Below are 21,911 nucleotides of genomic sequence, written 5' to 3' on the forward strand. Positions count from 1 at the left end.
GAAGATATTTATCAACTTACCTGGAGGACATTAACTCAAATCTCCGACTAGGACGAAAGGGATTCATCGACCTTCCTGCATGTTTCCAAAACACTTCAAAATCCTGTTTTAGATTCCCTGATTCTCATTTTCAGTGGCGGTCACGCAGAGTTCCAACTGATCAGTGCGGTTATCCGTACTTTAAAAGTGCAGCCTAACCATTTCATTTCTCACTTGACAAAAAATCTGTTGGTTTCCGTTTCAGAAGAGCTGCGTAAACAGTCGGTAGTTTTTATTTGGGCAACGTTCCGCTTTTGACACAAACGCTGCATCAGGCCAAGTGAACAAGTCATCAAATTGACAAGGCTATAAGGGGAACCGATCAGTAAGTCCTCTTCAGATTATCACACTAGATCAGTGTTGAGTATCAATTAACGACTCTTGTCGGCTAGTGTGGTTGCCAAAATCTTGAATTGATGGGTTGGGGGAGTTTCAAAGTAATGTACTACTCACAAGGTTGCTGAAAAGTATTTCCGGTCGCTTTTTGTCCCTGCATCTTCCAATTCAGGATGCTTCACTTGATGATTCACCTCGGGTTTCATCAGTGGATTTTTTCTTGATCTTCGTGGGCATGTGAATGTTGCGACAATTTAGTTCGAGGGACGGGAGTTGGGTAAGTTTAAGTGGAATCCACATGATGACTACTCTTCCCTCTGATAATTTTACACCAACACGTGTTAGCTCGATTGACCTAAGACCGTTTTCCACACGCTTTCTCGTTCCACACCTTCTATCCTGCTAACACTGGGGTGCCTAGCGATTTCTACTACCCCTCAAAACGTACTACTTATTCTAAAGTTTTACGCCAGAAATCCCCCTGACGGGATTCAACAGTTGAACTGTTCTTCAGTTTACTGCTTACATGGAACTCATCTAAAGATACGAAAAACGAGGAACCGCTATCGCCCAAACAACACGTTTGGTTACATGCGTATCAAGGAAAGTTTGGACTCTGCCTCTGACTGGCAAGATGACTGAGACTCAAAAGGCTGAATTCTCACGTCGTAACCAACGCAGCGTAACCACGACCTACTGCCTCACGAAGCGTGTCACGTGACTTTGGCCGTTGTTCTCCAGTATCGGTGCTAATTACGTAATTAAGCTGGTCGGTCACGTGATTTGTGGGAAAAACAATGGAAATCATTCACCCAAGTGTTTGGGCGTTCTTCCAAATACATAGTAAAACGTGTATCCATTTGTATTCCAAGTGTGTACCGTTACATCGTCCGTTCTTTCATCAATCGGTGGTATCCTATTCTGTTTCGTCATGTTTTCAGAAAAACTTGACCTCAGTTAGCTGTGTACTTCAATGCCGAGACTCATCTATGAACATAGCAGGCTTGCCATGCCCCAGTCATGTTTCTTGGATGAAACGCAGCTGAATTAAGTCAACGGTTGAATTCAAATTCATTAATGCTTTGGTTTGTTTGTTTGTTTGAATTCGGAGAAATAAAATCACCTTGAAAGGCTTAATAAATCCGGCAAAATAGGTCCAGAGAAAGCGAGGTTGTTGGTGGACCAGACTTTGTCTCAATAGGAAAACGCTCGTCTTTCGCAAATGAACCTGTTTTATTGCTTATCTCATAATTCGATACAGTCTATTCCACATTATTCATTATTCTTGAGAACCGCACACACCCCGTACTGATTGGGACACTGGACAGCAATTATTTTGCTCGCGCGTGTACAAGTCGTACGGATGCGTAATCACTTGAGAACTAATGAAAAGCAACTATTTTGATGAGGTAAGCAAACAGTCCGGTGACAAGGCGATTTCAAATGTCAAACAGAGCGTGACTGCTATGTATCTCACGTAATTCAGAGTATTTTTCCTGAGCGTCATTCACCCGAGCGTCAGTATCAGAGGTTCTCACTCTGGAAACGGCCCACAGGTTACATACTCACTAAGAAATGAATGAATACAAACACTACCAGTGAAGCGTTACTCACCTGTCAACTATTAGACGGCCCATTTCTCCCCTAGTTGTATTTTAGAACAAACCCATGATGGAGTACAAAACTGGACCACATCAGTGACGGCTATGAGGCATGAAGTGACGTCAGAAAGATTGCAAACCGAGCGTGCAAATCAACGATCGACAAAAAATTGAACTTCCGCGCCATCACGACAATTATTATGACAGATTGACACAGAAGAAAGGAACTTATTGATACAGAAGCAGTCAGAGTAGATGGAAGTTTCATCAAGTGTCCCACTGGAGGAAACTATCAGGTGCTGACAGTTATCTGTTTAATGATACATTGCGGGTTGCGCATATGAAAAGAACATCCCGAAAGCCAGAACTCATGAGGCTTCTTGACAGTTTGACAAGCTGATGAGAGAACGACATATAAATGACCTTGTGTTTGGCTGACTTTTGAAAGTTCATGCATCCAGTGTGCCACAAAATTCCATGATCAACCAGATAAAATCCCACACCCAAAATGTTGAGAATGTTGGACCGATGATCGATCGAAACCAGAGCAAACAGTTCAGAGGTTTGCTTGGTCGAGTCTAAGCTGAAAAAAAAACCTGCCTTGCTCCTAGATTCTGGTTCCATCGTTTCAAATGTTGAATTCCACGCCTATGGGTGTATGTCGTGAGAAGTGGATGACAATCCGAAACAGATGGTCTCTTTAGCCACCACGAACGAGGTAATCGTGGTGCTATACAGTGTACGAAGATGGATGAAACAGAAAGTTCGTGATGTGCTCAATGTAAACGAAGACACTGGACCTTACCGTGGTGTGACGAGTTGCGCACCTCAGCGATCCATTGAGCTGTACTCGCAGAGTACCTCATACCAGGTTGGTCAATGGTTAGAGGTCTGACGAACACAGTCTCCTGACCCTCCAGGTTAGGGGGTGGAACATGTGGTGACCTGTTCCGTAGAAATGGTAATGCATTTGCATTTCCCGCCAAACACCGCTGCCTTGCGGTTAGGCTTTTGAGCCAAAGGCTTTGGTTGAGGACCCTAGTCGTCCTCCTGTCTAGGTGTGGGCGCCCTGGCAGTATCCCAGCCCACGTACAACCATGACATACACAACTAGCAATACTCTCATGCCACATCGGTACGGCAATGAAGCATCGGTGTTGAACACTGATGTCATGCTGTCAATGATGATGATGGTGATGATGCAGTCGTACGCAGAGAACGGAAACAGGACATGTTGATTTACTACCAGTTAAGAAAGGAGACATACCGAGAAGCCCGGACGGTTTCTATATCCGAATGGATGTTCGATACAGACCTGAAGGGAATCTTAAGTCAACCGAAACGAAATGAAAGCCGTTTGGCTACTTAATGAATATATCCACGGAAGTATGTTTTGTTCCAGGATTAAGACTAGGAGTGGAATAACACCCGAGAAGTTCTAATCCAACTGATTTGATCTTTTGGTCACGTCCCGGACACCAAACTTCCTGGAAAGTCACTGAAATATCTTAAAAATTCCGGAACATTTCGCGGAAACTGGGAAGTAGTTATCATCTCAAGTGTCATTTATCTAAGCTGTGCCCTGCCATCAGTCACGAAAGTTTGCTCCATCCTGACTATCGTGTGCGTTTCGGATGCTGCTGGAAACAACTAAACAAGTCTTTGCGTTTTCAACGTGGCCTTGTGCAAGCAAAGAGGTCTTTCAAGCTTCACGACAGTCTCACCTGGATCCAAAGGAACTACTCGTGAAAAAAAAACAGATGGTACACTATACGCTGCAGTTCGAAACATCGTTGCCTTCGTAGTACGTGTGTTGTTTTGGCTAAAAGTGACTCAGAAGTTGCGACAAATAGATTCATTTGCAAAGTGATTTGCTCTTCACGGGAGACTCAAGTGAATCACTCGTTTTTATGATGTACTTCAATTGAATGTGCTTCACGCGGGCCGCGTCGTGGTGCGATATCCGAATTCAAGTGGAATATAAGGTTGACGGAAACTCGGGGACTGCGCCTACCTGATGAGCCCCAAGAAGGGCGAAACCGGTCTTTGGCTGTCGAAAGGTTTGCGGCAACCTTGTGATTAGTTTTCTTCAAGAAAATATACTGCGATATCTCGAATATCGTACCAAATGTAACATGAGGCGGCCTGTGTGCAGCACATTCAGTTGAAGAACATCGTAGAAACGAGAGATTCAGTTGAGTCTCCCGTGAAAGCCAAACTGATTTGCAAGTAAGTGTACTTGTCGAAATCAGTCCAATTTGGATTCAAGTAGGACATAACGTTGACGGAAACTCGGAGACTGCATCTACCCGATGAACCCCAAGAATGACGAATTCGGTCGTAGGCTACCGAAGAGTTTTCAGCAACCTTGTGATTCAACCTTTGTGATTCAGAAGTTTCTTAATAAACGTTTTCAAATTGCGGGATAAAAGTTCCCATCTCTAGCGATATGGGTAAGCTTGGCAGTAGTTAGTCTGTTCCAGTGATACATTCGACTCCCATGATTTGGATCTTGGGGGAACCAGGTCCAGTCATGTTTTAACAAGGCATGGTGGTAGTATGAGATAATTGAAATTGGAAAGGTTTTTATCTACGTTTACTGTGGACTTACGTCGTAGATTAATTCCAACAGATCCTTTAGAAAGCCGGACAACTCATCGTCTTCAATCGCTCCGTTATTATCCTGAAATGAAAGTAGTACAACGGATCGCATTTAGATAAAAAAAAGACATCGAATAGTACGGTATTTGGACGTAAAAGCAGGTGAGTATGGAGGTTATACTCTTCAAATGTGAGCCTGTGCATTTCAACAAACTGTGGTTGCCAGTGGTTAATTATATGAGCACTGTTTAAGACTCACTGTGACAAAGCTTACGAGGTTGTAGAAATGCTTTGGGTGCTCTCGAGACACCTGATTTGTGATGATCCAATCGATAGAAGGCCTAGAAGGTCTCGCTGAGTTTGAGGTGGCACTCTGAATGAGTGAGCACAGTGATGCTACTCACTGGTAGATATGCGCTCACTAGCTGGTCTGTTAGTCCATCGCCTTCAGCGGAATGCTCTGCTATCAGTGCACCACAAGGAAGTATGGGGAATGTCCACTGAAGAAAACTCGAAGAGATAGGCGTGGCTAGTAGATATCCCGGCTCACAACTGCTAGACGGATTTCAGTTCGCTCTCTGTTAAAGTGCACAATGGCAAAGCTCTGTACCTTCTTCGGGTGGAGAGGAGAGTTTGAAAGATATCCCGGCTCACAACTGCTAGACGGACTTCAATTCGCTCTCTGCTAAAGTGCACAATGGCAAAGCTCTGTACTTTCTTCGGGTGGAGAGGAGAGTTTGACAAATCTTCCATCGGTCTACCAATAAACTTCATAGGTCAGTGGCGGAGGGGTTCTTGCATGAATGAACGTCCAACTCGGTACCACCTTGTTAGGTGGATTGTCCCAAACATCTGTTATGTTTTCGAGCACCTCTCCAATTAGTCGTTCTTCCTAAGGGCGGAACTTTTTCCACCGTCTTTGACGGAGACTGCATTTTGTTGTCAAACATTCAGATGCCGAAATAGTCTGGAGATTCGTGTAAGACTGCCAGCCTCATTCGTACGGATATCGACAGAAAAACTGGACTGTTTCCGGATAGGACCACAGGCTTGCATTTTCGCTCGATTATTTGGTACCTGACGACACTTTGTGGCAGCCAAACCTGGCTAAGTTTAGCTGAAACCCTTGTTAGAGACTGACGGGTTTTTTCGATTTTGTGTGCAGTGGTTGCACATCAGTGTAGTTTGAGATGGCGGATTGGTTCGCATGATCGGATGAACGACCCGTAGCTGATTTTACTCTGTTCACGCAGAATACACAAAGAAACATAGAAAACATTTTGACTTATAAGTAGATAGGACGGTAGAACTGTAGTTGGAATGATAGTTTTACATTGAATTCGTCCTCCGAAGAGACACAGTCCATTGGAATTAACTGTGACGCACTTCTGTCCTTAAAAGACAGGCAAGGAATGGTTACTTACAATCGCACACCTGACTACAGTTATGAGATAATCTCAAGGTTTGAAATTCACTACTTATCTTACGAAGTATAGGATCCTGCTACGGGACCTGGTGTAACGGTGATACTACTGATGGGAGAGGCAGGTGAGTAGTGTGTTTTCTCGTAAATCCGCTTTGAGTCTCTTGGAAAGTGAGATCCATTATGGAATTCGTGGAGTCACCTTGTAGCACTTGCTTGAATTTGAGCGACAGTTAATGAATACTCAGGAAAGTTCAGGAAGATGCGTTCAAGCAGAAGGCCTTCTTCCTTTCAATGGTAGTTTGTGTAACCAGTCACAGCGCCACTGTCCGGCTCTCGAAAGTAGCCAATCACAACAACGGACGACCAGTTCGATCGATAAGCGGAGCTGCTAACCGCAAGACGTGGAATAAGTCGTTTAAAGATTCATCAGCTTCATTTTCTGGGGTAAGTAACTGGAGTCTGTCCGTTTTTTATCATAGTCTTACCTTGTTTAAATCAACTCCTGGTCTTGCAGGCCACCTCAACTCATAAGTGGATGAAAGACAATCAGTAGGTTGAATAAGTGTTGTAAACGATCCTACAGTTCTTTTATGTGAAATGAAGTCTTCTGATTACTGCTCATTTCGTCTATGTGATGTTCTCCAGTCGGATTGTGGATCTCTCGAGAGTTTCACCACTACAAGGCGTCTCAAATGTTGTTTCAAATTTCAACACAACCTATATTTAGAGTATCGTATTTGATCCACTTGTTCTTACTATATTCTTGGCTGTTCACCTTCTCCATTAAAACGGACAGAGTATCCTGAGCAGCCAGTTTTAAAGACAATCGTGTGTGCTCATCTGCAGACTAGTTCGGTTCTGACAGGGGACATACCTGGAACGCTGGTGAAACTGTCGCTACATAATGCTCTTAACCCCGCTTGACTAGGTTCAAGAACCGGCCGTAGACTGTCGAAGAGTTTTCAGCAACCTTATGAGTAGTGTAGTAAGTCCATATCTTTATATGAACTTGGAGTATCACGAACGTCCATCTACCTTCATCACATTAGATAACTGACAAGACATTACAAGGGCGTGGATGAAACAATCTGGATGACGTCTGTGAAAACGGACAAGCTTAGACAGAACTAGAGGTGACAGTACAGTGAACTTTCGGTCTAGGATCAATGCCACCATCCAGTTAACCGTGAATTAATTCAACTAATTGCCAGTTACAACTGGGATTTGCGGAGGAAGAGGGGCCTACTGCAAAAGAGTAAAGCACAACTTTGGAAGATGAAGGAGTTATAGACAAACAAACGTAGATTCTAGTGTTGATTGATAAGACGTGATGGTCTACTTTTCTTGATCAAATGACAGGTGCCTCAAATCGAAATCGGCGATGAGTGTCGTGGCAGCTCTTTGGGTTGTGTATATAGTCATGTCTGTTTGATGGGTAATGGATCGACATGTGAAACTAGAGACCCGGAGTGGCGAATCACACTGGTTGGCCGGTGGAGCTCTCCTGGACGGTAGCTTATGCTCTGTATCAACAGTCAGATATCTTCATCATGATCATGATCATGATCATCATCACCATCATCATCGTCATCATCATCATCATCATCACCTTCATCTTCAACTTCATCTTCGTCAACGTCATCAAGCGCAGCAAAATCTGTGTTGACAGTGATGCCTGACTATCGTACAAACAAACTTTATTTACTTATAGCTAAAGCCTTAATTTCAACTGTGAACAGCGAAATCGATAAAAGGAGGATCTGTTGGTGACTAATCACAACCGTTTTAAAATGACTACACATTCGAGCACTTAGTCGGACGATCTAGAAAGAAAATGGCGACACCAACACTAGTTACGTTGATCAGCCGGTGTTTCTGGCAATGCCTTCTCAACATCTTTGGCCGAAGGACCGGCCGTTTGAAGTAAACAATTGTTCCAATTTTAGGCCATCATTAATCTTGGGTGAGAGTATAAATAAGTTCATTGTGTCCTTGTCATTCATGTCAATTCTTGATAAATTTACCGAAAATTCCAACTAAGAATGGCGACAAGCCTTATCCGGCCCTTTTTCAGGTCAAGATCGCCAAGTTGGAGGAGTTTGGTCTACTGTGCGTGTGATTACCATTCATTACTGGTAGACAACTAGGAGTCTTCCGGTCATCAAGAACCTTGCCTCCTTTGGAATGTGTCCAAAATTTCGTGTATCTCCCCCCTCGTCTTGTGTACGATGAACTAGTAAAGCGGCCAGAACACCATGATTCTTGTCAATTCTCCCAGCGATTCATTATCCGATAATATTCTCATCACGTAAACAAAACCAGACTAGAGAAAGGTTCGCTATCGAGCCCGTTCAAAGGTTCGTTTCTTCTGAACCCCACAAGCACAAGAACTCAGTTGGTGGATGCACGTATGGGCACGGCCCACGATGGCTCTGAACAGATCACAGCCTACTCAATTCATTCCATCTCTCGAGGTAGGATAAATCAGCTGTCCACACAAAGTTACCACTTGGTTTTTCTTCTACGTTGTGTATGAAATCAGTTTGTCCGTGAATTGTGCTGATATGCTCTGTCTGTATACAATTGCTGAATCCTACCTGTCACAAAAAATCTCAACAGAGCATCCAGTTGGTACCAATCAAAATAATATGTAAACATATACCTGTGTATCGGGGATACTACTGATGGGAGTGGCATGCGAGTAGTATGTTTTCTCGTAAATACGCTTTCCGTCTCTTGAAAAGTGGGATCTATAACGGATTTGTGGAGTCGCATTCGCTTGCATTTGAGCAACAGTCAATGAATATCCAGGAAATTCCAGGAAGACGCGTTCAAGAGAGGATGCATATTCAGTTTTTGTGAACAAGATGCATGTGAGAGTTTTGCTTCCCTGTCCAATAGTCTGTAAATGTTCAACTGGCATCTCCGCATTGAAGGCCTTCTTCCCTCCACTAGTAGTGTAGCGTACCCCAAAGAGCAAAAGGTTGAGTGGAATTCCCTTTGCCTCTCTTGGAAAGGGGAAGTCTGTTGCGGAATTCGTGGAGTCGCTTTGTAGCTTGAATCAACATCGTCCTAGTTGTAAGACCGATCGGAAAGACTGACCACTCAGCTATCACGTGAATTTTCACAGGGTTGAGAAGTAAAGTTAATTAGGCGGATGAAGAGCAATTTTCCTCACTATTCATTCATCCGTGTCCACAAGTGCAACGGTTCGTTCAGTCACGGTTGATTAAATCGCACAACTGATGCAGGTGAGAATCGGTTAATCGAGCCTTCTGAAGTTGATGTTTCACGTGGTTAAATGTCCTCAGAGACTGTGCGTATTGAGAACATCAAAAAATCTCTAAAGTTGTGGCATAAATGGGGCCCTAGAACTCCGCATGGTTCCATCTACGTTACCAAATTCCAGGGTATCGTTAGGTGATATTGTGACCGCCGTTGTGTTATACGCTGGCATGGAGACAGAATGAAGATTGTCTGTTTTGCAACAAGCTTTTATTCCGCCAGCCTTGTCGAAACTCCTGTGCCTTTCCCTTTCCTTCCTCTGATTTGCCTAGTTGCATGATACAAGCCTGAGAACATCAAAAACGAGAGATTCAGCTGGGTTCCAGGTGAGTTTCCCGCAAAAAAAAACAAATTAATTTGCAACTGAGTGTACATACGCTAATTTCGTGCAATTTGGTTCCAATTAGAACATAAGGTTGACAGAAACCCGGGAACCGCGCCTACCTGATGAGCCCCAAAAAGGGCGAAACCGGTCGTGGGCTGTCGACGGATTTCCAGCAACCTTATGAGTAGTACATTACAAAAATATACGAGTCGTTCGTTAATTTACTAATCGAAGGAGCCTCAACCTTCATACGCGACATTTCCAACAGGAGATAGCGTACCCAAGTCGATTAATTCCTTTTGTTGAATAAGAATGAAAACTCGTGTTTTTCTCTCGGGTTTTAGTCGTATTTTCTTGCATTTTTTGGTTGATTCTTTCGCACACAGATTCACCGTCCGGTACAACTGGGGATTTGTGATACTGATCCAAGTTTCTGACTAAGCGAGGGAACACAATGATGTTCTTTCCAGGAGGAACTTCCCGTGTCCCTAGAATGACGTCAGAAAGGTCCGTGTTTGGTTGCAGGATCGTTTGGGATGCGTGTGGTCCAGGTCCAGCTCTCGTAAACGAACTGACGAAGTGCGATTGCTCGCAATTCATGCTAAAGTTGAAAGATTTGCTTAAGGAAAACATCACAGCTATACAACTGTGGCGCGCAGCCACCACTCTGTACGCAATTCATCTTCCGGACGAGTCCAACTTGGGAAAGTGGACTAGTGACTTTCCTAGTTCAACTGTGACGTATCGTTCACCGGAACAGGCTGTTGATATGTCGGTCGCATTTGGCTAATGGTTGATCTTCCGAAGGTTCCAAAAACTCCGCCACACGAGCTCAGAAGGCGTTTCGCACTTAAAAAGCCAACTAAATGTGGTCAGAAGAGGTGTGGTCTTAGTGTATTACGCTCATTTGCAAACTAATTTGTTCTTTCCGAGAGAATTACCCGGAATCCAGCTGAATCTCTCATTTGTGATGTATCCAGGCAACTGAATACCCAGGCAACTGAATACGCTGTACCAGACCGCCTCATGTTTCAGTCGCTAAGATGTTTGAGATATCGCGGTACATGTATATGCGAAATGCACTACTGATGAGGTTGCTGAAAATTCGCCGACAGCCCACGACCGTTTCGCCCTTCTTGGGGCTCATCAGGTAGGCGCAGGCTCCGAGCTTCCGTCCGCTCTATGCTCTACGTGAAACCAAACTGCCTGGTCTTGATATCAACTACCTGTAAATTCCAGCCAAAAATCCTTTTGACGCCTAACCAAGGATTAAGAACATCCATGTGACTGAACTTTTCAAGGTCACTCCAAGTTTTTTGTTTGAAGATGTCTTCATGAAACTGGAGTACGTTATCCCGGCACAGTGTTACTCAACCAAAAGATGCGCGTGGTGTGTGGATTTTAGATATCCGCATCAGCTGATTCTGTCGAGACTGATAGGCTTCCTTGCCGAGAGTGATATTCATTAAGGGTAAGTTAGTCATATCTAAAAATCCTCACACACACAGTGTCTCATACTGAAACCAAATTCATGAAGATCAACATGAACAGACCTAGTGGAAAACTACGTAAAATAGAGGACTTTGCAATGCCACTTCGGAAATTGAGCGTCATGTGAAATCAACTTTTATACAGTGTAGAGGTCACTCATCAGATCACGCGTCACAAACAGTCAAACCACGTGACAATACCTGTCCCACTTGCAACCTTAGCCGACAAATTGTACACTACAACACTACTACACCTACTTCTCTCCTTCGCTGAGGGGAGTGTTTGTGACGCGTGATCTTATGAGTGACCTCTACAGGTGCATGTACCGTTTAGAAAATGAACCATTGCAGAAGTGATACGAACCCCGGCTACCATCAGTTATCTGGGCTCCCAGTACAGATGGAAGGCTTCTTTTCGAAAGAGACACCTTCAGTGACGTGAAAATGCACCTTCGACTCGAGTGTTTCCGATTAAGGCAAGCTCATAATACGAAGCGTGTATCAAGTGATCTGTACCGAAACGTCGAATGGAATTTCTGTCGCATACGGATTGGTTGCATGAGTATTTGATGGGAATTTTTTGAGTTTCTGGATTCGGTCGTGATGTTAAACGGTAGAACCCTGTTCGGTTATGCCGCCCGGCTCATTTCGAACAAGTCTGCTCTGACAGCCACCTATAAGAAGCAAGAATCCAGAAAATTTATATGAGGACAAAAAAGGAAATGATTGAAAAATCGATGCCGAATCGCTGCAGAACCATGCCTTGATTTATTGGCTGAATTCGCATTGAAAATTTTTATCGATTTGCCATCGAATTAATTAGTGTTTACTTGAAAATAACTTCACATGATGTACCTAATTAAGACGTTGAAATTTCCTGTGAAATCAACCGTTTACGAAGACGATCGATTGGCGAAGCTGGAACGTTTATCAGGCATCAGCTTTGTCAGGATGGATTCCAGCAGAATTTCAGCAAAATCTGATACGAAACTAATGTTTGGGAAACTGCATGGCTCCGTTTGATCATACTGTAGCACAAAAGCCAAGCCCGATATATTCGGCCTTCGGAGAAGCTCTGTCTGCTTTGGTTTAGATTTTAGTGAAGTTCCCCCAGTAACTGTGTGGAGGGCGCTCCAAAGTCACACAGGCGAAAATAAGCTCGTGCATCGCTCTGGATTCTACTGATAAACAGTCTCCTTGAACAGCAATATTTTTGTGCCATTTCCTCTCCCCGTGTGACATCTCCCAGAGGAGTCTCAAATTTCAAGCTGACTTCCTCTAAAGTGTCATCTTTACACTGAAGTCGTGCAGTTGCATTTTTATGAATGAGCTTGCAGTTGTTTTCAGCTTCGAAATCAATAGAATGTTTTATCGATTTGCTCAAAGTGAGGACTATTCGCGTTAAAAATGCGTTTATGCTTCAGCAAAAGCGCAAGCCTGATGAGTAAATCTGGAGACCAATTTGGCTGTTACAATTCACAATGTGTCACCCACGAAGTGCATGGTAATCAACGCTCTGTCCCACTTACCGTATCGTACAACGCAAAAACACGATCAACGTCCTGGGAAGTGATGCAACCAGCTCGTCGAAAGATTGGCCGACAGAGGAAATTTTCTTCAACCGGCAGTAATCTGAAGAAGGAGAGCCTTGTTAGTGATCGGTTGTGGATTGTAGGTTACAAGAAGGGCCACTTTTTAAGTTACAGAAATACCGGTGGCTAGTTACTGTGACGTTGGATGCTACTGATGAAGCATGCGAGTAGTATGTAGTTCTCTCATAACTCCACATCGCGTCTATTGAAAAGTGAGATTTATTACGGAATTTGTGGAATCGCTTTTGAGTGATAGTCAATGAGTATCCAGGAAAGGTCAGAAAGACGCGTTCAAGAAGAAGATGGATATTCAGTTTTTATAAACAAGATGCAAATGAGAGTTTTGGTTTCTCGTCCGATAGGCTATAACTTTTCAGTTGGTGTTTTTAATAGATGGCTTCTTCCTTTTATAAGTGGCGTAGGCATCGGGTTACACAACTCCAACCACTTCCAATCGAATCCAGCCACACGAATTGGAAACGTGGATAAATAGTGAACGTCGCTCCATCCGTCTTTACCAATGGATCCCATTTCATGAAAGTTTACCCTGGTAGATAATTATCCGAATCTATCGAACTGCAAAAAAATAAAATGTACTATGCAAACAGATAACTGTTCAGGAACAGCGGAATCACAGTGTTTGTCTTTGGTGTGATATTCAGCACTCCTAAATTCATTTGTCATGGCTAATTTTTTCGGCTTGATAAGGTATCATCTTGGCATGGTCCCGACTACTGAAATCGACTTTCCTCAGGTCAGTCTTGGTGTATCAGTGAAAAAGAACGGTGAAATCTGTTGGCTGGTCGAAGAGTGGATCAGGAGATCCAATTAACACAGTGTGTTCAGTGCACCTGTGGGGAGTCAGCTATTTCAGCAACCTTGTTTTAGCATGGAGTTGATGGAAGGTCAAGGTGAAAGAAAAAGATACCCAAAATGTGTTTTGGTTGTCTTCTAGACTATATGAATTCCAGAGAATCCTCTTTGATTGGAAAACCTCCAGGCAACCTTCCCGCCCTATATACAGTGCGCATAAACCAGAAGGTGCGCATACCGATGTGAAAAAGGCAGGCCATAGAATGCAGGCAGTCTCTTGCCCGTCCTTATAACGATTTGTGCAGAATTTCGCGGTCAACGAGGCACTATTTTATGTACCGACTTAGAAAGACACCGTCCAGTTGGGGCACACAATGTGAGCATATTTTCCACTAGATGAAACGGAGTCTCGGCCTGCCACCGATTTCAAAACATCAGGACAAGTCGGGTTGGACACACAAATCAATACAAGATATCCATATCGGTGACAGCATTCAGGAATGGAACTACTCACAAGGTTGCTGAAAACTCTTCGACAGCCTACGACCGGTTTCGCCCTTCTTGGGGCGCATCAGGTAGGCACAGTCCCCGAGTTTCCATCAACCTTATATTCTAATTGAACCCAAATTGGACTATTTTGGAGAAATATACTCATTTGCTAATCAATCTGTTTGGAGGGGCATGGTGGCAAGTAATATGTGATTGTTTACGGAATTCAATCTGTAAATAACGAACGTACTGCACTAGACAAAGTCAGATGCTGCGCATTATACTTTCTAGAGTGTTCCAGACCTACCCACTTAAAAAACAGTTTGTTGTCCGAACAGACTACAGCCCAAGTCACTGCTTGCAAGGCCTTATAGGCGCAGATAGGTAGACATCCATAGGTGAATGAAATTCACTCGATGAGTGGACTGGGAGAAGTCGTCACCCCAAGACCCAGTCAATCAACACGTGACCACGTGATGTGGACCTCAGGATTGGTGAGTGGCACCTTAGCTGTGTAATTACGAGTTAATTACAATGCTTATCGGCACCGGGTGGCCGAAAGGTTCAAACTACTACGCGGATCCGAGGCTCTCTGGAGTTTTGCGAGGTCCTCACTATTTATGAGTCCCAATAAAGAAGAAATAACTGTACAATGCTTCACGACTTTTCAACATGGATTGGCTTCACTGAAAGCACAAAATTCTGACCAAAATTTTCAAATCCCTTCACACCAGCAATCGTTCGGAAGGGTGCATTAACTTCCGGTAAGCGGCATTTCCGACTACAAACTAGACGTCCTTGGTTCTGTCAAAAAATTTAGTTCTGACCAAAGTTGATCACTTCGGAATCAAGTTCGTCCTTGATGATGATGACTCCGAAAAACACACAGCGACACAACCAGTTTGCGTGTGGGAGACACGGCAAATGCAGCTCGCTTAGGTTTGCTCATGCGACGAAGTCGATGGACAATTCTGAACCATGTCGTTACAGTGTACAGCTACCCAGGATACTCACGAAGGCACTGATGAAAACTGACCAGCTCAGCGAACAAGCCAACGACCGTTAATCTACACGTTAGGGGACGAATCTGATCGATAAGCCTTGACAGGAAATATCTCGTGAGAAATGCTATCCCCGGATTGAGCACACACAACTGGCAATCATCACAGAACAGTGTCCAAACTCAAACTGCGTGTAGTAATGGAACAATCGCCTGTCTCACTATTCAGATCCCTTGACCATCTTTTCTCACGATTTCGTATACACATCATTTCCGTTAGATTAACATGCTACCAACTAGAAAGAAGGAAACCGAAGCTCATGCTGTCAAGCTACCGCTACCATCAGCTGAGAGATGACCACAGCTCTTGGCATGGTACCGTTCACACGAATTCACAAAAGCCTGATGGCATGACTACCAATACCGCCAGACAATGGAACTTCATCGTAAAAACATGTGTTTCGGTGCTCTGAAATACACAAAACAGCTGCCCATCTGGTATGGAAACGCAAACTATCACTTATTTGTTCAGTGACCGACCGCGCATGATGCTATTTTTATGCTGAAGAAAGATAGAATGGTCCACCTACCTGGACATTTCGCTGAGTTGAAGCTTCCCGTCATTGTTGTAGTCAAATAGTTTTAGCTAGTGGAGGCATAAAAATAGACGTCAGTGGAATAGTTAAGTATACCAAGTAAGAGAGTACTTGTCAGAAACGAACTGACTTGCCTAATGTGTATTAATAGAAATAACTTGTTTGGCACTAGGATAGCTACGAAGCCACCGGATGGAACTGACAGAGATGAGATACTGTTAGGGTGCTCAAGCCTGGATAATATTCGAGATGCAGAGTTTATGTTTTAACCACTGACTTTTCGGTTACTGAATTCACGCCGTAACTACTGCGCTTTCTCGACGTAAACAGATAACCGACTGTTTCCCAATAAGGACGGATAATAAAGTTCCTCGGTTTTTCGGAATTGAATGATATCACTTGGTTAGATTTCTTGAAGTCACCTGAGGATATCAACAAAAGCTTTGCAATTAACTTAGGAAGAAGAATACCCTTCCCCTGGAACCCTTTGTTAGGAGTGGTCCTCACTAAAGAAGCCAGTCGCGTGATGTGGATTCTGTAATAGAAGGATGAGTGGCGCTAAATCCTGTCTAGCTGTGATTTGATCGCACAGCTAATCAGCTGATCCTGACCGAATGGTTTGTGCTAACCCGAAAGTCACAGGTTGAATCTCCGAAAGGCAAGCTCGACAATTTACATTTCAAAGATGTATGAGACTTAATGGGAAATGTTGAAACATTTAAGGGATAACTGGCTTTGTTTTTTTACTACCGTATCCTGTACAGTTAAGCATGAACTTTTCTGAATAAACTGACGTTCGAAATTACTATGAATCCTCGTATAGAAATAATATGCTACTGATAAGATCGCAGAAAACTCTGCCGCAGCCAACGACCGGTCTCGCGCTTCTTGAGGCCGATCAATTAGGTGCAGTTTACGTCATAGTCGAACCAAAAGTGACATGAAATTCAGCTTATAGACTCATCTGCATACCACCTTGGTTTTGACAAGAGACTCACCTGTTTATCAAGTGAGTCCTGTCATTTATGATATCTTTTATAATGTTCCCGTCAAAAACAAGTTGGCTTGAAGATGAGTGCGCAAGTCGTGTAATACGGACAGATGTAACTGAACCATTCGAATTTTCTGGAAATTCTATCTGAAGCCCAGTTGGCCCATTTTCATCGCCCAAGAACGGCAGCGTAATGGAAACACACTGAGCACTGTTCGGTGTTAGGAACTTTAAACCCGGGCAGACATCTGATCAGTGGTCTCACTGTTCCACAAACTTCACTATCGCACTGATAAGCTAGGCAATGCAGTGAAACGATCGCGTGAGTTGCTACAAAGTAACTTATCGATTGGTGATGTCATGGGTGATTGATTAAAGAACAGAAACAACCACGGGGGCTAAAGTCATAGGCGATTCTTTCGGACACCTGACATTTTGAATATGTACGGATCGAATGTTTTTTTCTTCCAGACGTGGTTTATATTAGCTAGCACTCCTCGGATGACCAGAATAATCCTGTGGGTATTGGATGAGTGAAACATATAAAAATATTGTTAAAGGAGAAAGTGGAGCTATTGCCTTCAAGAAAATCCTGAGATCACTTAAATCAGAACCATTCAGTCTTTCTTAGCAACCAGAGTGTCCATAAGTTGGTCGTATCACCTCTTCCGGGGCCCTGAATTTAGATAATCTATACAAGTTCAGTATGGAATTCCCAACAGTTGGGCAAACACCCAAGATACTTGCGCACAACATCACCCACTCTCTACTTTTTAACTGTTCTAGGTTAGCCAGTCCTCATTTCCATACTGATTACTCAAAACTGTTTCATCAGTGTCTGTTTACCACTAGAGTGACGGCGGATACTACTGGTGAGGCATGTGAGTAGTATGTTTTCTCGTAAATCCGCTTCGTGTCTCTTGAAAAGTGATATTTCTTACGCAGTTTGTGAAGTTGAATTTGCTTGCATTTGAGCAACAGTCAATGAATATCCAGGAAAATTCTGGAAGACGAGTTTAAGGAGAAGATGGATATTCAGCTTTTGTAAACAAGATGCATACGAGAGTTTTTCTTCCCTGTTCAATAGTCTTTAACTGTTCAGTTGGCCTTTTCTAATAAATAACTCCACAGAGAAGGCCTTCTTCCTTCAACTAGTAGTGTAGCGCACCCCGAAATGCAAAACGCTGAGTAGAATATTTGACGTATCGGAAACGATGACATCACATCTGGTCAAGCCCAAAACTGTTATTTCGAAGTGAACGTTTCTCATGGCCTTAAAATATTGTTTAGCAGTAACATTCCCCGGTTTCTGGCTGCCATGCTACCCGAAGGATGCACGAGGACTGGGATGTTGCCAGGTTGCCCAAGCCTAGGCAGGGCAATTCGACAAACACAAGTCGGGTTCGAACCACGAACCTTCCGGTCAATAGATTTGCGCTCTAACCAATTGACTCCTCTCTGCTCCCTCATGACCTACTGTACAATGTAATGCTTTCTCACTTTAGTTGCTAGTATCCACGAACCTTCCGGTCAATAGATTTGCGCAGTAACCATTTGAGCCCTCTCTGCTCCCTAATGACCTACTGTACAATGTAATGCTTTCCCACTTTAGTTGCTAGTAACTTTTTTCGTTTGCACTTTCTGTGGCGCGCGCCCAAGTGAGTTCAGTTTGCATCAATTTTGTATAACTGTATTTTTTATTGTCCATTTGGCTTGTTCGTTGTTTATCAGCATACCAATTTTTCGCGCATTAATCCACTCAGGAAATCATTCTGAAACGACGAACTGGTGACAAATACAAATTCGCTGGAACGAATTCTCCGGCAGCTCGACGTTTTGCTGTCGTACACGAACCTCGCCCATCAGCGCACATATTATACCAATATACTGGATAGTTTTTTTACCTTTAGTATAGTTTATGCTCCATATACACACTAATTAAACTTGTTCGTCTTTTGAAAAATCTTTGCTACCTGTACGTGAAACATCCCCGTTTTCGGGAGAGTGGCTTTTCAAGCTTGTACAATATTATGCCTGCTCGATATCTGTCCCCTAGAAGTTTCGATACCAGAAGGCAGAGCTGTAATTATCGAAAAGCCTAGTACGGAATAGTTTTTCGATCAATCGACTCAAGTCACGTGGAGCTCTAGAAACAAATGATAGGTACTCATTGACTCAGGAGTGTGATAAACGACCAAGTGAACTCACGATTGCGTCCGTATATTCAACCAATTTCTCCTCATCTTCTATTGTTGACTGCTTCAGCAAAAGTGCTAAAAAATCCTGGAACGATAAGTAAAAAAATGTCAATTGCCACACAATGAATTTCCTGGGATTTACCGTGTCAAGTGATTTCATCCTCGATGAAAATCAATGTTGAATTAAGCCAAATAAGTAGTTCGGTGCAAATAGTTGTTCGTTTTCCACCACAACAGCCCTACATCGGAAAATGATTTAATAACGAGACAATATTGCCGCAAATTCTTCTAGAAGCCTTTCACTAAAATACATACCTTAAGGTTGTTAGATTCTGTCTTCAATTAGTTTCCTCATTGGAACTGAACCCAGTCAAGATGCGCACTTTCTGGAAGTACAATCTTCGTACTCTCCGGGATGTTTAACCGATCATAAACACATATCGTCTGGAGAAATTTTGGCAGATATCGATCGAGATTTCTTCTCGCTAAGTGAAGATAATCCATGCAATAAAGACGCGAATCGCTATTGGGCTGTATAAAATCGATTGAGAATCATCACCGGTTGAAATTTTAGTAAAATCCAGATGGTTTCGAACCCGCGACCTCCCGGCTGGTAGTTTCAACTCAGAACACTCGAAACATGGTCGGCTGGTCAGCGGTGTGATTATCTTGAAATTGAACATGGTGTGGCGCCACTCATCCTTCATTCAAGGGATCTATATCACGTGGTCACCTACCGTCTCTTGACATGTCTCCATTAAGGTAAGCTTGGGGCGAGATGGCTCAGTGATCAGAGCAAAAATTAACTGACGGAAAAGTTTGTGGTTCGAACCAGACCTCTGCATCTCGACTTTTCCCATCTAGGCTTGGACAGCCTGACAGTATCCCAGCCCCCATGCTTCCTTCGGGTGGCACGGCAGCTGGGCTACGAACGATTCGACAAGGGGTATCGTGTTTTTTGTGTTGGAGGGGACTAACTGAACTCATCTTTGATTTTTCAGCCCACCATTCAAGACGACGACTGAGGTGGCGAACAGCCACTCCGTTTTGTTCGCTTACAGTTTCACTAACACCACCTTTCTTTTGAAGAAAGAGATAGCTCAGTAGTTACAACACGAATTCACTGGCCGAAAGGGTTCGAACCTGGCCTCAACTCCCTGAATTCCCTTTTCTAGGCTTGGTAAACCTGGCATTATCCCAGCCCTAGGCACCAAAAAGATGTAACAGGTGAACCACACGACACGACATGCTAATTTTGAATCCGTACCTTGTCAAGAAGCTATGGGACGGAAAACGTTCCACATGAAAGCTAACTCTTTGTTGCGATAGAGCCCCACTACCGATCTTTCTGCCGGTTATATCATGCAACTTTGACGAGACTCGGGTAGGTGGAACAGTCAGATGTCCTTCACGCTCACTGAGATGTATGTAACGATGCAAACGAGGAGGAGAAACAAGCCGTGCGCCTCAACTGTGAACCGCATCTTGTCCCATCTAGTCGGACCCATCTAGTCGGACATTCAAAATCCTGCTGCGCCATCAAAATGTCTATGTTCAACCATTTTAACGTCAGACTGAACTGAAGCCAGCCTTTTTTCTCTCGTTCATGGTGCGCCTCAAGAAGTGTGTGAAACCGGCAGTCGGCTGTCGAAGATTTTTCAGCACCTTTATGAGTATAATGGTACGTGTAGACAAGGTATCAATATTCGATTTATTGATGTAAGCTCCTGGGTTGGAATATCCATGACTCGCAAACCGAAAAGGTATATTCCACTGCGCACCTACAATGACCATTCCACAGCAATTATTTTTGAGAGATTCGACACTCACTGAAAAGAAAGTGCCTTGGGAATTCAACGGAATATTTTTAGCTCGGATTTGATAATTGCTGGTTGATCAGCTAGACCAAGAATAATAAGTCCAAGGACGGAAACTATTCAGGGTGCCAATCAAATTCAGCGAAAACGGACAACGACGCAACACAGTTGGAAATGGACCAATAAGATTCCGGGGAGGGTGGGATCCTGTCATCCAATCACAGCAACAGATACCAGTTAGTCTTTGCTAGCTATATAAACTCGGACAAAAGTGCGCTCCTGTGGTTTCATCTAAAATGCTGACGAGACATTTGTAATCCAATTACCAAGCTCGGTGAACAGGTCAACGTCTATCTGATCGCACAACACCGACGATCCTTCTGTTGTTCGGATTGCCCCCTGGAGCATTGAAAAGCAGTGACAGGTTGTTTTTTCGCACACCTATGGCAAGATCGTTTTTGTTGCGGGACATGAGTTGGTGGTCCGGCAAACTGACTTTGATCGCAACAGAAAGGAATATCGGTGGTCCCAATGTGGCCTGTTTGGGAATGCTCCTATTGCCTCTATTCTGGAATTCGACCAATCCCTTGGATTTATGTAACAAATGAAAGAATACTGGAAATCAGAATGATTTTATAAAAACCCCTAAATGTCCGTTTAGAGTGCAAGATAGGAGGGCTGTATAACATCCTCAGACATCCAAGTAAAGTTTCGTCTTGTTTGAGACCCATCAGGTAGACGTAGTCTCCAGAAGTTGTGTGCGAAGAAAGTTTAACGAGAGTCCTCGCAAAGAAATTTCTAGTTGGCATGTACACTACAGACCAGAGGGACCCCATCGTGTCTTCAGTTTCGTAAGTGTGATGTCAAAAATTTACAAAGAGGCACTCTTTTTACAGTCAATTTGAAACCGCGCTATGTTATGTTTACTTGGGTTGCTAGGTGGATTGAGAATGCTCACTTTGCTGCCACAATTCATTATTTCAGACTGGTATTGTGCCCCTTCTCCACGGTCATGGATCGGTTTTCAGCGTTTATCGCTCGGCCGATCCATTCGATTGGTTATCCTCAGACATTTGCCAGATAAGAAAAGTCTGTAAAATGATCTATCCACAATTTACGCCTAATAAACCTGACTTCTCATGGCCTGACCTTGAGCGTGCAAGCCATGAAACCCCTGGTTTGCATTGGGCTTTTAACCGGTACGTTCACGACCCAGTAACAGAACTGCACATCGAAAGTCCGCCTCATGTTTCGGTCGCGACGATATTCGAGATATCACGATACATGTATATTCGTCATGCATACTCATAAG

General features: G+C 43.5%; 1 protein-coding gene across 1 annotated transcript in view; it reads right to left on the bottom strand.

The window, feature by feature from the left end:
• The window catches only part of T265_10856 (hypothetical protein), a gene marked incomplete at both ends in the record, with an annotated part of 48,887 nt that overhangs the window by 1,655 nt on the left and 25,321 nt on the right, over positions 1 to 21,911 (bottom strand). The window contains 4 exons of the mRNA XM_009177343.1: positions 4,588 to 4,659; positions 12,633 to 12,735; positions 15,588 to 15,643; positions 18,793 to 18,867. Of these exons, the coding sequence (XP_009175607.1) occupies positions 4,588 to 4,659; positions 12,633 to 12,735; positions 15,588 to 15,643; positions 18,793 to 18,867 (306 nt within the window). The remainder of the gene's footprint in view (positions 1 to 4,587; positions 4,660 to 12,632; positions 12,736 to 15,587; positions 15,644 to 18,792; positions 18,868 to 21,911) is intronic.

This window comes from Opisthorchis viverrini (assembly GCF_000715545.1).
Source record: "Opisthorchis viverrini unplaced genomic scaffold opera_v5_417, whole genome shotgun sequence".
In the NCBI taxonomy this organism is placed as follows: Eukaryota; Metazoa; Platyhelminthes; class Trematoda; order Opisthorchiida; family Opisthorchiidae; genus Opisthorchis; species Opisthorchis viverrini.